This window comes from Ochotona curzoniae, unplaced genomic scaffold, assembly GCF_017591425.1.
Source record: "Ochotona curzoniae isolate NIBS_2020 unplaced genomic scaffold, NIBS_Ocur_1.0 scaffold_4506, whole genome shotgun sequence".
NCBI classification, from domain to species: Eukaryota; Metazoa; Chordata; class Mammalia; order Lagomorpha; family Ochotonidae; genus Ochotona; species Ochotona curzoniae.
Window position 1 is genome coordinate 69,236,665 of NW_024467119.1, and position 12,477 is coordinate 69,249,141.

Consider the following 12,477-nt stretch of genomic DNA (forward strand, 5'->3'; position numbering starts at 1 on the left):
GTGTTGGATCAAAAGCCTGTCCCCTGTGTATCCTGCAAGTGCCAGGTACCGTTTTTTAGGTATGGAGGAATCAGAAATGAACACACACAGATGCATGTATGAAAACTCTGCTGTGACGGAGCTTCCCTTGGTGTGGGAGGAAACACAACAGACACACAGTAAAAATCATAAGGCAGGGAGAGTAGGGTAGGTTGGGGGACAGGAGGATGCGGTGTTTTCAACAGACATGCTAGGAAGTCCCTCAGCCACGGGGTTATGTGAGGGAAGAGACCAGAAGAAGCAGCTAGTCCCGAGGATCCCTGGGAGGAAGAGTTGGTCAGGCTTCCTTCAGAAAGAAGCACAGCTAATATCTTCGCCTATCCATTATCCTGTGGGACACTTGACTTTACAACTCTGATGTGAGTCTAGGCAACTCATGGCTATAGAATGGACAGGTATGCATCTTTTGTTGAAAGTGGGGGCCAGGAATGAGACGATGAGAGAAAAAGAAGCTCATGAGTGTGCAGCCAACTTGTCTGAAAAATGTCAAATCTTCCCTTTGCACTAGTGCCTAAGTAGACCGTGTACATGAAAAGACAGTGATGGTGGAGTGGGCCAGGCTGAACTGGTGAAAAAAGAAACATTTCCTGCCATCTCTTCCAACACGTGTGCTCATTATGGATCTCTGACTGCAGAGGATGTGAATGAGCCATGCATCGAACGCAAGATTACAGACTAGCTTTTAAATCTCAAGTGTGACATACATCTTTTCTTAACACCCACTGCTCATAAATTTCCTGAGGGCCCCCCATGTGCACCAAAATGAATTCTTCTTTTCACTGCATTTTCCCACCAATGACTTCAAGTGCTTACGTATGTCGCATGTTGACAGTGCCTAACAGTTCAATGCACAAGCTTTAGTTTTCTTACAAATCATGCTTGCTTCCACTGAAAAGAAAAATTATTTTTAAAACCATGACTTTCTATGGAATTGGTGAAGTAAAAGCTATTTATAGAAATCAATTTATATCTATACATTTGAAACAGTAAAATAACTTTAATTGTCCTTTTCAATGATATCAAAAGATTTAGCTCCTTAATAATAGTCTGATTTCTATATAAAGCACATTTATCTTATCACAAACTAATGTATAAATCTTTAGAGTTCCAAGTAACAGTAAAGATTATTACTTTATGTGAAACCTGTATATATTAAGCCTATACACAAAGTTTCCATTTCATAGAAATGCCCTAATTATTACTCAGAACAATTCTGCAGCATAAATTTATCTTGTTTCTCTGGATCTTACATTACAAACAAGATATTCAAACACTGGAACTATCTGAATGGTACTTGAACTTTATTTTAACTCAGATTTAACATCTCTGCTTTCAATGCTTAAAAGCATTATAACTATAAGGTCACTATAACTTCAGACACTCAGCTTTAAGTAGAAATCTCTTTAGTACATGCAAGAAGCATCTCTCCTAGGATAAACTGAAAACATCTAGGAGCTATAAAACCACAAAACACTTGAGCTGCCAAATTCCATGCCCAGAAATGCAACAATCACAGTTAAGCTCCTTCTTTGCCAAGGTTAAAACTGCTTTATGAAAAAATTTGGATTGGAGGCATGAAGAGGAAAAATGAGCCATCAATACCCTCCAGTTTCTTTCTAAACCATTCCAGACTTCCTGATCATAAAATTCACTTCACTTTCTGGGAAAACAAAAAAACAAAACAACAACAACAACAACAAAAAAAAAAACAGGACTTCGAAGAAGCAAAGTAATGAAGAGTTAAAGATCAAGTTACTTGTGCAAATTAGAAGTAGAGATGAAATGTCTTCCAAATCCCCCAGATACATATATCTACGACCTAAAATGTGTAAACACGTAGTTCAATTTCTTGAAATTCCTACGCTATACTGAGTCACTCTGCCAAGAATGTTATTTAACACTTACCATGAATTATGGTTTTTAATACGAGAGTCTGGGATTCCTGGATATTGGGTATCTGACTGCCAGTAAAGAGACAGAGACAGGTGAGAGTTACTGCTTACTGTATCATAAAGAAATAGACATGAGGTTTTTCCAGAAAGTTCATGAAAAATATGTAAAAACTGCAAAAGATTTCAAATGGTTTTTGTGCCAGCATAAACTAACTTTTTAATTTCATTTTCCCATGAACTTTAAAATGACTGTCTGAAAAGGCAAGACAAACAGCCACAGAGAGACTATCAACCTTCCTGCTTGCTCTCTAGATTCCCACACAGACATGGCTGGGACTACCCAGCGCCAGGGGCCTAGAGCTCAACCCTGATCCACCGTGCCACAAGGTGGCAGGGACTCCAGCACGTGGGCCTTCACCTGCTGTTTCCCAGGTAGATAAGCCAGTAAGAAGGGAAGGAGACAAAATTCAACCAGGGATGAAGAAGACTCAAATGGCAACTTAACCCCCTGTGCACAATGCCCGCCTCCAGAAGCTCTCTGAAGTTCATTCTCTCTCCCCCCTCCTCTCTCTCTCTCTCTCTCTCTCTCTCTCCTTCTTTCCCTTTCTCTGGTGAGGGTGAGATTTCATTGGTATGGGTGATTAAGAGCAAACATAAATGACAGATTTCCTGTGTGAATTTTACAAGGAAAATAAAGCAAGAACTGAGATGCTTAAATATGTATGTTTCTTAAATATCTAAATGACTTTCAGGCTTAGGAAAGCCTTTAAGCTGCCATCCACTTCAACTCTGTGCATGAATCCTGGGATCAGCAATTCCATATGGTTGCCTGTTCAGCTTCAATCTGGATGCCAAGATAGCTTAGAGTCCCAGGGAAATCTCCTGCAGTTCCAAACACTTTTAACCTTAGGATTGTGTTTTCTTTGCTAAACAAAGTCTGCTTTGTGTAGCCTCTCCTGACGAACCCTAGCCTGACTCTGTGAAACTGAGGTCCTGACCACACTGACTTTGAGGTTGAGACGGGGAAACATAAATGAGTGGGCAGGCCAGTAGAGAGATCATAAAACATGATGAGGACTTGGGGACACTGCTCGGCTCCAGCACCTCCTACTGTGCACGAACAGAGTCCCCTCTCATTGGCTTTTCTAATCACCAGAAGCCTGAAGTCTGAAATCTATTAGAAACAGTCCCATTTTTGAATATATAAACAATAGATTTTGGGGTTCAGAATGTGATAGAGATCAGCTCATTCAAGCCTCACATTTTATGAAGCAAAAACCTGAGGCTGAGGATAGAGGCAATGCCTTACCCAAAGCCAAAAGGCTATCAGCAGATGTAGACATAGAGAAGATCCCCATATCTCAGTTCCCACTGTCCCGATGCGGGGAAACTTTGACAGAAGTCAGCAGTGTGTGGGCCTACAGACTTGCTACCATATTCTGTAGGGCAATAAGCCTTGGATCACTCCCTGTGCCCATGATTAAGTAATGACTGCCCCATATACCTTGTTTTTCCACATACAATGTTTCATCTATTTCATCTACTTCAAAGGCATAGAGACAAAGACAGGGAGACAGAGAGCTCCCATCTACTAATTCAATCCCCAGATACCCACAGCAACTAGACCTGAGCCAGAGTGAAGCCAGGAGCCAGGAACTCAACTGGGGTCTTTCATGAAAGTGGTAGGGCCCCAACTCCCTGACTTGACATCTGCTGTCTGCCCGGGTGCACGTGAGCAGGAATCCTGAATGGGGAACACAGCTGAGACTCAGAGCCAGGCTCTCCAAGTGGGATGTGAATGTGCAAGGTGGCACCATGTCCAATGCCTGCCACCACATCTAATTTTTACAGTATTCTTTCAAGTGAAGAGGATATGTAGAGCAGCAGCTAAGAAACAACACACACGTGAGCAGACCGCTTAGGTTTGCAAGTTCAATTTTGTCACATATGCTACATGACATAGTCAGTCTCAGTTCATCACCTGTGAAATTGGCACAATGTGACTGTGAGAATTAAATGTACTCAAATTGCTTCGAACATGCCTTAGAACAGAGTAATTACTTTTTGACCAGTATTTTGCCATTCACAGCAAGGGCTACAAGCTGGTGGAAGACATTTATATCATTTATAGGAAAATACAAAGCATTACCGACTATATTCTAGAAAAAAAAATCTTAGGAAAAATATTAAATTAGAACCACTGGTTCCTTGCAGAGGGTAAGACTTTAACAACTAAAAGTATTAGCGCTCAAGGTAGTGTGTACACCTGGAATCCACACTTTTTAAAGATTTATTTATTTTTAATGCAAAGTCAGAGATACAGAGAGGAGGAGAGACACAGAGAAAGATCTTCCATCTGCTGATTCACTCCCCAAGCAGCTGCGATGGCCAGAGCTGAGCCGATCCAAAGCCAGGAGCCAGGAAACTCTTCTGGATCTCTCACGTGGATGCAGGGTACCAAGGCTTTGGGCCATCTTCGACTGCTTTCCCAGGTCACAAGCAGGGAACTGGATGGGAAGCAGGGCTACTGGAATTAGAACCAGTACCTATGTGGGATCCTTGTGTATTCAAGGTAAGGACGTTAGCCAGTAGACCATGGCGCTAGGCCCCAGATATTACAACTTTAGGTTAGAGCAAGAAGGAGGCCAGAGGAAAAGGCAGTGGAATACAGTTCCACCTGGCATGAGCCCTGAGTGTGGTATATCTACACAACCAAATTGGCAGTACAAAGCGATAAAGTGCTGACTCTTAGAATGATCTCAGTGCTTACCCATGGCTCAGAGCAAAGTGATGCTAGCAAGCATTTCTAGAATCAATCTTTAAAGAGCTGGCCCATGTGGGTTCGGGCCCTAGTGCAGCTACTTTCTCACTGTGTATCTTTAAGCAGGTGATTGCACATTTGAGAGCTTGTCATTCCTATATGGTGAAATTAGGAGTGGTAGCATATCCCTGGACTTCTTTTATGTGCATTAAATGGGCTAGTACACACAGAGTGGCGCATAGCAGTTGGTGTTAGCCTTTCTAAGCCTGGAGCTCAGTGATACATGGCAACTTAACAAGAGCCTGGGTCATCATACACCTGAGCTCCCTGGGGTCCTGGCAGCCTTGGAGAAAAATTCTTGATTTACCCCTTTATGCTTTGGAGACTAAAATGGATGTCCCAGCTTCTGCTTGTGATCTCACTGCGCTGAGAGCAGCTGTTTGAGCACCCTCTGATGGCTAGTAAACATTTTAGGATTCCCCCATGGCATTTGCACTTTCGCCTGGCTGAAATTAAAATCTCACTGTGGTAAGCACATGTGTGATAAATATGTGTAGGCTACTTGTAACTGGATTGTGATGTTGAGGAAGTGAGAGTTTTTTTTTCTTCTTCTTCTTTTTTTTTTTTTAGATCTTTGCTATCTTTCTGTTTCTCTATTAAGAGGAAATCAGACATCCAGCTCCCGAGGAGGAATCTCTGTGTTTGTGGATTCCTAACAGCAGCTTAAGAGTGGAGGCAGGGCAAGATGGCTGTGGTAACTGTGGAGAACAGCTCAAACTTTGGAAAAGGAGGAATTCCAGAGAGAATACTAGGGCATTTCAACAAGTTTAGAGGAAAATGGAGAAAAAGAGTAAAATGTCATTTGTATGCAAAAGATGGGAAATCCATACATGATTCTTTTCTTTTTTTTTTTAAAGATTTATTTATAATATTGGGAAGTCAGAAATACAGAGAGGAGGAGAGACACAGAGAAAGATCTTCCATCTGCTGATTCTCTCCCCCAGCAGCTATGATGGCCAGAGCTGAGCCGATCCAAAGCCAGAAACCAGGAGCTTCTTCTGGGTCTCCCACATGGGTGCAGCATCTCAAGGCTTTGGGCCATCCTTCACTGCTTTTCCAGGTCAGCAGCAGGGAGCTGGAAGGGAAATGGAGCCACTGGGACATGAACTGGCATCTATGTGGGATCCCAGTGCGTGTAATGCAAGGACTTTAGTCGAAAGGCTACCATACCGCGTCCGCATGGTTAGGTTCAATGGTACATATTTTACATGAACTGTTTGAAGACCCCTTGAATATCTGTATATTCTAGACTGCTTCAAGGTAACAGGTGAAAACAAGAAATTTGCAGGGGCTGCTTCCCTTGTAGGCGAATGCTGTAACAGTGGACTCCAGGGCCCATTGCGGTAGCCTAGTGGCTAAAGTCCTTGCCTTGCATACGCCGGGACCCCATAAGGGAGCCAGTTCTAATCCTGGCAGCTCCACTTCCCATCCAGCTCCCTGCTTGTGGCCTGGGAAAGCAGTCGAGGACAGCCCAAAGCCTTGGGACCCTGCATCCAGGTGAGAGACCAAGAAGAGTTTCCTGGCTCCTGGCTTTGGATCAGCACAGCACTGGCTGTTGCAGTCACTTGGGGAGTAAATCCTTGGATGAAAGATCTTTCTCTCTTGTGTATATATCTTGTATATATCTGACTTTGCAATAAAGAATAAGTAGATCTTAAAAAAAAAAGATGTAATAACTTCCATCACTTTATAGGAGGCAAACATTTTCTGGTCTATCAGCATTCCCCCTCTTCCCTACCTCTCCCTCTCTCTTTCCCTCCTCTCCTCTCCTTTTCTTTCCTTGTTAACTTTCCTTCCCTCATCATACTCTGTTTTCCACTCTCTTACCACTCCCACCTCCTGCCTGTCTTTCCTAGAACAAAGGATGTATGAGTTGGAAAGATACACAGGTGAAAAGAATTAGGAGCACACTAGAAAGTAACTAGTAGTCATCAGGGAAATGTAAGTTAAAACTATACCATTGCAATGGTTAAAATAAGAAAGATAACTAACTGTAAGTTGCTGAGGATATGGAAAAAACCAGACCCCTCACACTGTTGCTTGCAAGAATGTGAAAGCAGTGGAGCTGTGTTGGAAGTTTCTCAGGTCTTCAAAAGGTTCAACCACAAGGTTGCCATAGGACGCAGAAAGTCTACTCCTAGGTACATATCCAAGAGAAATATTCCCAAATATCTGTACATGAATATTCATAGCAGTATTATCCACACCAAAAAGCAGAAACATCCTAAATCAACCGACGAACTTGTAAGTAAAATGTAGTATGTCTACATAACAGATTATTTGGCAGTAGGCAGGGATAAAGTTTACAACTTTGATGACCCTTAAAAACATTAAGCAATGGAGGAATCACAGAAGTCTAAAAAGTACATAGTTAGTTATAGGAAATGTGGGGATGAGGCAAATCTACGGAGTCAGAAATCACATTAGTGTTTCTCTAGTGTTGGGGTTTGGGAAATAACTGGGAAGTAACTACGGGTTTTTTCTCTTTAGTGTTAGACAATGGTGGGGCTTGTATAAGGTAGTCAAAAGTTACTACAGTCATATTAGTAAACTGTAGAGCATGTCCAGTATCTCACAAAGCTTTTACATTGTAGGGGCAACTTTATTAATAAAGTAAAACTACTAGTTTATCCCAGAAGAATCCGTGCTTTTGTGAATGCAAAATTAAAACTGTAGAAGTAACAGAAATCCCAAATCATTTTTTTTGCAGAGCCCAAGAAAAAAGAATCAGAAAAGGTTATGACAAAGAGAATAGAAAATTCTTTCTATTTAATTAACATCAAGATATTAGCTTGGCTGGATTACATCATGTGCAGTGCACAGATACAAGGTGGCAGAACCCTGAAGATCATCTTTTTACCTGAAAGGTATCAGTTCCAAACAAGAATACCAGAATGTACAGGTTGAGGGCTCGGCAGCGTGGCCTAGCAGCTAATGTCCTCGCCTTGCATGCCCAGGATCCCATATGAGTGCCAGTTCTAATCCCGGCAGCTCCACTTCCCATCCAGCTCCCTGCTTGTGGCCTGGGAAAGCACTCGAGGACAGCCCAAAGCTTTGGGATCCTGCACCCATGTGGGATACCTGGAGGAAGTTTCTGGTTCCCGGCTTCAGAATGGCATAGCATCGGCCGTTGCAGTCTCTTGGGGAGTGAATCACTGGACAGAAGATCTTCCTCTCTGCCTCTCCTCCTCTCTGTATATCTGACTTTGTAATAAAAATAAATAAACCCTTTTTTAAAAAAAAGAATGTACAGGTTGAGAGATATAACATCAGCTCTTATACTAAAATAAATAAGAAATAAAAAGCCTTTTGGAGATTAAAAAGTATATAAATAGATGGGTCCTCTGAGATGTGGCATTCCCAAATGACAAAATAAGAATATTTCATTAGCAGCTAATGTGTACAGTTTCCTAAGGCGAAGTTGGAAGCATGACTCAGACTTCCCTGGAGAAAGAACAGCCTCAAGTGCTGGAGCTGAAGTGAAGACCTGGTCAGGCAGGCCAGTGCCCGCGCTGTCAGGCACGAGAACTTGAGACTCAAGTGTAGGGTTGGCCAGAACACCCCAACATGTGTCTGCTTATGTGTGAACCTGAAGTGAACACAGGTCCTGTTAAACACAATAAAATCCTCCAAATAGCAAGAAGCTCTGTGGCTGATAGCAGATACAGCATTTATACACTCATGGAAACCAAGAACAAATCCTAAAGACTTTACCATTTTCAGTCTTTACCGTTCAAACTATGACGAAGACCTTGACTCTCACTATGTCTGAAACAAGCACTGTTTCAGCAGAAAATCAGATGATTGCTCTCCTCAAAAAACAGGCAATCTATTCATTGATCCAAAGAGTCTGCGTTCTGGAAAAGCTTTTTAGGCAGGAACAAATGCTGCTTCGTACCTCACATCAAAGACGCTCAGCTGAGGGACTGCATGCGCTATGCATCAAGCAACATTTTTTAAAAATCCTCTAAAGTCAGCTAGCAAACTCCTTGGAGTTTCACAGGCATAAAACAAAACAACAACAAAACCCTCATTCATGCTCTATTGCTAGATACTAAACAACATATTTACTGAATGATATTTTACCTGACTTAACCTTAACACTCTTTGAATATCAAAGCTTCAGCTGGGCTCTCATGACTCCAGGTCAGAGCCCAATCTTCTCCCTTAGAAATGGCTGAGCTCCGGAAACTCACACTGAATGTTTTTCAAGTGCTGCATCCTAACTTTTCTATGAAGTTATGAGCCTCTCCTCCTCCTCCTCCTCCTCATTAATTAGCACACTGCATTTTTCTGGCTTGTATTTTTTCAGTGCCGAACACCTCCCCTTCTCACCCGTTTGTGTTAAGGTTGACAAAATTCCCTAACACAGCTGGTGTTCGTTACTAGAGGCACCCCGACTGTGTATCTCACTAATAGGCTACAGGAGCTCTTGGAATGGAAACTTGGCCCCGAAGAAACATCCCTGCCAATGCGGCCACAGCTTAGTGTCCCATTTCAGTAGCCTGTTTATTAAAAATCTGTCTTTTAAAGAAAGTAATGTTTTTCGATAGCCAACTCTACTAGGAAAAATAAAAAAAGCATCTGAGTTTTATCCCCTCACGTACACTGATACAAGCAATGGACCTGACCTCGGGAGGACAAGTCCACCTGAAGCTGCTGGTCCATGGCCACGTTGAGATGGCTTTTTGTTATCATCCCCACCAAGAATGTGTTGCCTAAGTCAGACATGTACTACTGAGCTGAGCTTGGGGATACCGATGTACTTCCAGTCCTGGTACCTGAGACAACCAAGAAAAACACACTCTATTTGGAAAGTGCCCCTTCTGGCCAGAAAGCAAGTCTTTCTTATTTTTTAACGTATCAATCAGGCAAAGGATTAATGCAAATCAAGAAAAGCAGTTGTCACTTGATCACCACTTCACTCTTCTCAGCTTCCTGGAGGGCTGGGATTATTTACCATCAGGCCTTGGGTTTAGCTTCTCTGGATGGCAGCCGGTTGGAGCCGGTGCTTTTAATATTACAGTGTTGGTGTGTGTGTGCCTAAACCCAGGGCCGAGGTGGGGGGATGGGAGGTGGAGCACTCAATCTTCCAGAAAGAGTTGAAACCTGACTTGAAGCACCAAGTTCTTGATCATGCTCAGTGAGCAGGTAACCCTACCTACACGCTGATAACACAAACGACACAGCATCAGGGGTACACCTGATGCACACACAGAGCACAGAGCTGACTTATCAGATCTACCGGCTCCAAACAGGTGCGCCGCCAGTCACCAAGAACAGTGTCCGAGCCTGTGCTGTAGCTCCTGTCTCTCTTGCAAAGCCTCCCGAAAAAAGTTAGTCCACCTTGGCAAATCCCTGTCCTGGATTCTCTGTGCCAAGGTTGCTGACATCTCCCTCTCACAATTAATCCTCTTTGTAACCCCCTCTTCACCCCAATGCAAACCTCAAGAGACGCAGATCAAAACTTCATAGGTGCTGAGCACCCAGAGGCGTCCTCTACACTGCCTGGACTTCCCAGAAAGGTTCCGGGAGACAGGCGCACGACCCCCCTCCGTGCGCCTCCAACCCGCTCAGGCTCCTCTCCTACCGCGCGACCCTGTGGCTCACCTGCGTGGGGCATGGTGATGGTCTCGTTGGTGTTGGAGCCCACGTTGAAGATGACCACGGCGGAGGCGTTCTGCAGGAACGCGTTCCGGATCTTATCTCTGTAGGTGCAGTTGCCCTTGGGGATGAGGGCTATCCAGTTCTTGCCGTGCGTTGGCGCCGCGAACTTGGTGTTGGGGTCGCACGCCAGGCGGTCGTGGGCCGAGCTGGCCATGACCACCTCCCCACGGGCGTCCTGCTTGGGCGAGTGCTCCCCGTAGCGCCCGCACTCGGTCTTCTCCGTGTGCAGCTCGGCTCCGGCTCCGCTGCCGCCGCCACCACCGCCACCACTGCCTACCGCCCCGGCCCCAGAGTCCGGTACCGGCTCGGCGTAGGTGATGTTCACGAAGGCGGTGTACCATTCCTCCTTCTCGGCCACAGTGAAGTCCAGGCAGAGCAGATGTACGAAACAAAAGGAAAGCAGCCATGTTGAGAGAGCCAGACTGCGGCACGCTTGGATGAGAGACCTTGCCATCTTTCTCCAGCGGCGCCCCCGCCCCGCCCCCCGCGCCCTCCCCCTGCCCCGTGCCTCCGCGCGGATCGCCGCCCTGCGCCGCGGCCGCCGCTCACTCCTCCGCTCCGGCAGCCGCGGCCGGGACGCACAGCCGCCGCGGGCTCCGGATTCCTGGCGAGCGGCTGTCGCGGGCCCCTTCGCCTTTTAGCTGGAGGGCGGCGCTTGAATGTAGCTCCCGGGCCGTGCAGGGAGCGCGGGAGGAGTGGGCGCTCGGGGCTTGGGGAGCAGTCCGGCTGCCGAGCGTCCTGCGCCTCCGCCCGGCCTCTCCTTCTCTCATAAGGTTGGCAGCAGGGCGCGGGCGCGCGCGGGGTGACGGCCCCACGCCCTCCAGCACCGGCGAGGGCCACCCCGGCTGCCGGCGCTCAGAGGTGCTGCCCAGGGAGTCCCGACCGCCGCCGAGCGCAGGGGCGCGCGGGTCAAGCTGCAAGACGCGGCGGCGGAAACCGCTGCGCGCGCGAGTTCCCGGGGCTCCGGTCGCGGCGCTGCCGGCCTGGCCGGGTTGGCTGCGTGAGGAAAACTCTTGCCGAGGTAGCGGCCTGCGGGGCGCGGGGCGCGGGGCGCGGGGCGAGCGCGCGGCCCGGGTGTGCGTGTGTCTGTGTATGTTTGTGTGTGTGTGTAGAATGTGTGCGTGCAAGGAGGAGCTTAGCGTGATGTCAAAGCTTCGGGGCTCCGTTCGCCTCGCTCCCTCCGTCTCTTCGCGGGCAGCAGCGACCCCTGCCGGGTCTCTAACTCTGCTCCAGTCTGCCACTTGGGCCAGGTGGGGTTTGCAGAAGCCCTTGACCTGGGAGTACAGGAACGGCTTCCTGCGCCTTACATCCTCCGGTATGCTAGAGAGCGTGTTAAGTCTCAATAACTCGCACGTTTGCTCAAGGCGAGTGGTGACTTTCCTTTTTACCCGTCACGGGGCCAAAGTGGAAGACACGTTGACCGATGCTTCTGCAACACTGAGGGCAGCGGTTCTCAAATGCCGGTTTTAAATTCCGGCCTGATGGGCCCTTCCTTCGTATTTCTGAGTTAGTGGATCTGGGGTGGGGACCTCCAGCCTTGTATGTCTAACAGGTTCTCAGGTGGTGCTGAGGCAAATGGTCTAGCATAACTACTCCTTGTAGTGCAGCCCTGGGAATGGGCCCCCGTTCTGCCATCTGGAGGCAAGTGCGTGGCATTTCTCTTCATCAGGGAGGGATGCTGCCTAGCTGTGTAAGCAGAGAAGCTGGGTGAGAGCTGTTTCTCCACTATGTTTATTCCAGTTGTCATGACTGGTAACAGGGCCCAGGCGTCCGCAGGCAAGGGAGGTTTGTTTGGGTTACTGTTGTCTAAATGTGCTCTCCACACGTCGGAGATCTCCACACACGGGTGGAGATTACCGGTACTCAGCAGAGTGCGGAATTCCCAGAGCGGCAGCCTTAAAACTGACACACTGCTGTGTTTGCATCCTGGTTGCCTCTGTCTCTCTTGACTTGAGATCCCTGCCATAAAAAATGTGTGTGTGTGTGTATGTAAGTTCTCCTCTCTCAAAGATGTATTTGTTTCTTTGTTTATTCATTTATTTCAAAATCAGAATTACA

At 46.4% G+C, this 12,477-nt stretch overlaps 1 protein-coding gene across 1 annotated transcript in view; it reads right to left on the reverse strand.

Annotated features, from left to right (window-relative positions):
* RNF150 (ring finger protein 150) overlaps positions 1–10,888 on the reverse strand; it is a 234,524-nt gene extending 223,636 nt beyond the window's left edge. The window contains exon 1 of the mRNA XM_040967267.1: positions 10,363–10,888. Coding sequence (XP_040823201.1) covers positions 10,363–10,873 — 511 coding nt within the window. The 5' untranslated portion in view covers positions 10,874–10,888. The remainder of the gene's footprint in view (positions 1–10,362) is intronic.
* Positions 10,889–12,477: the final 1,589 nt, after the last annotated feature.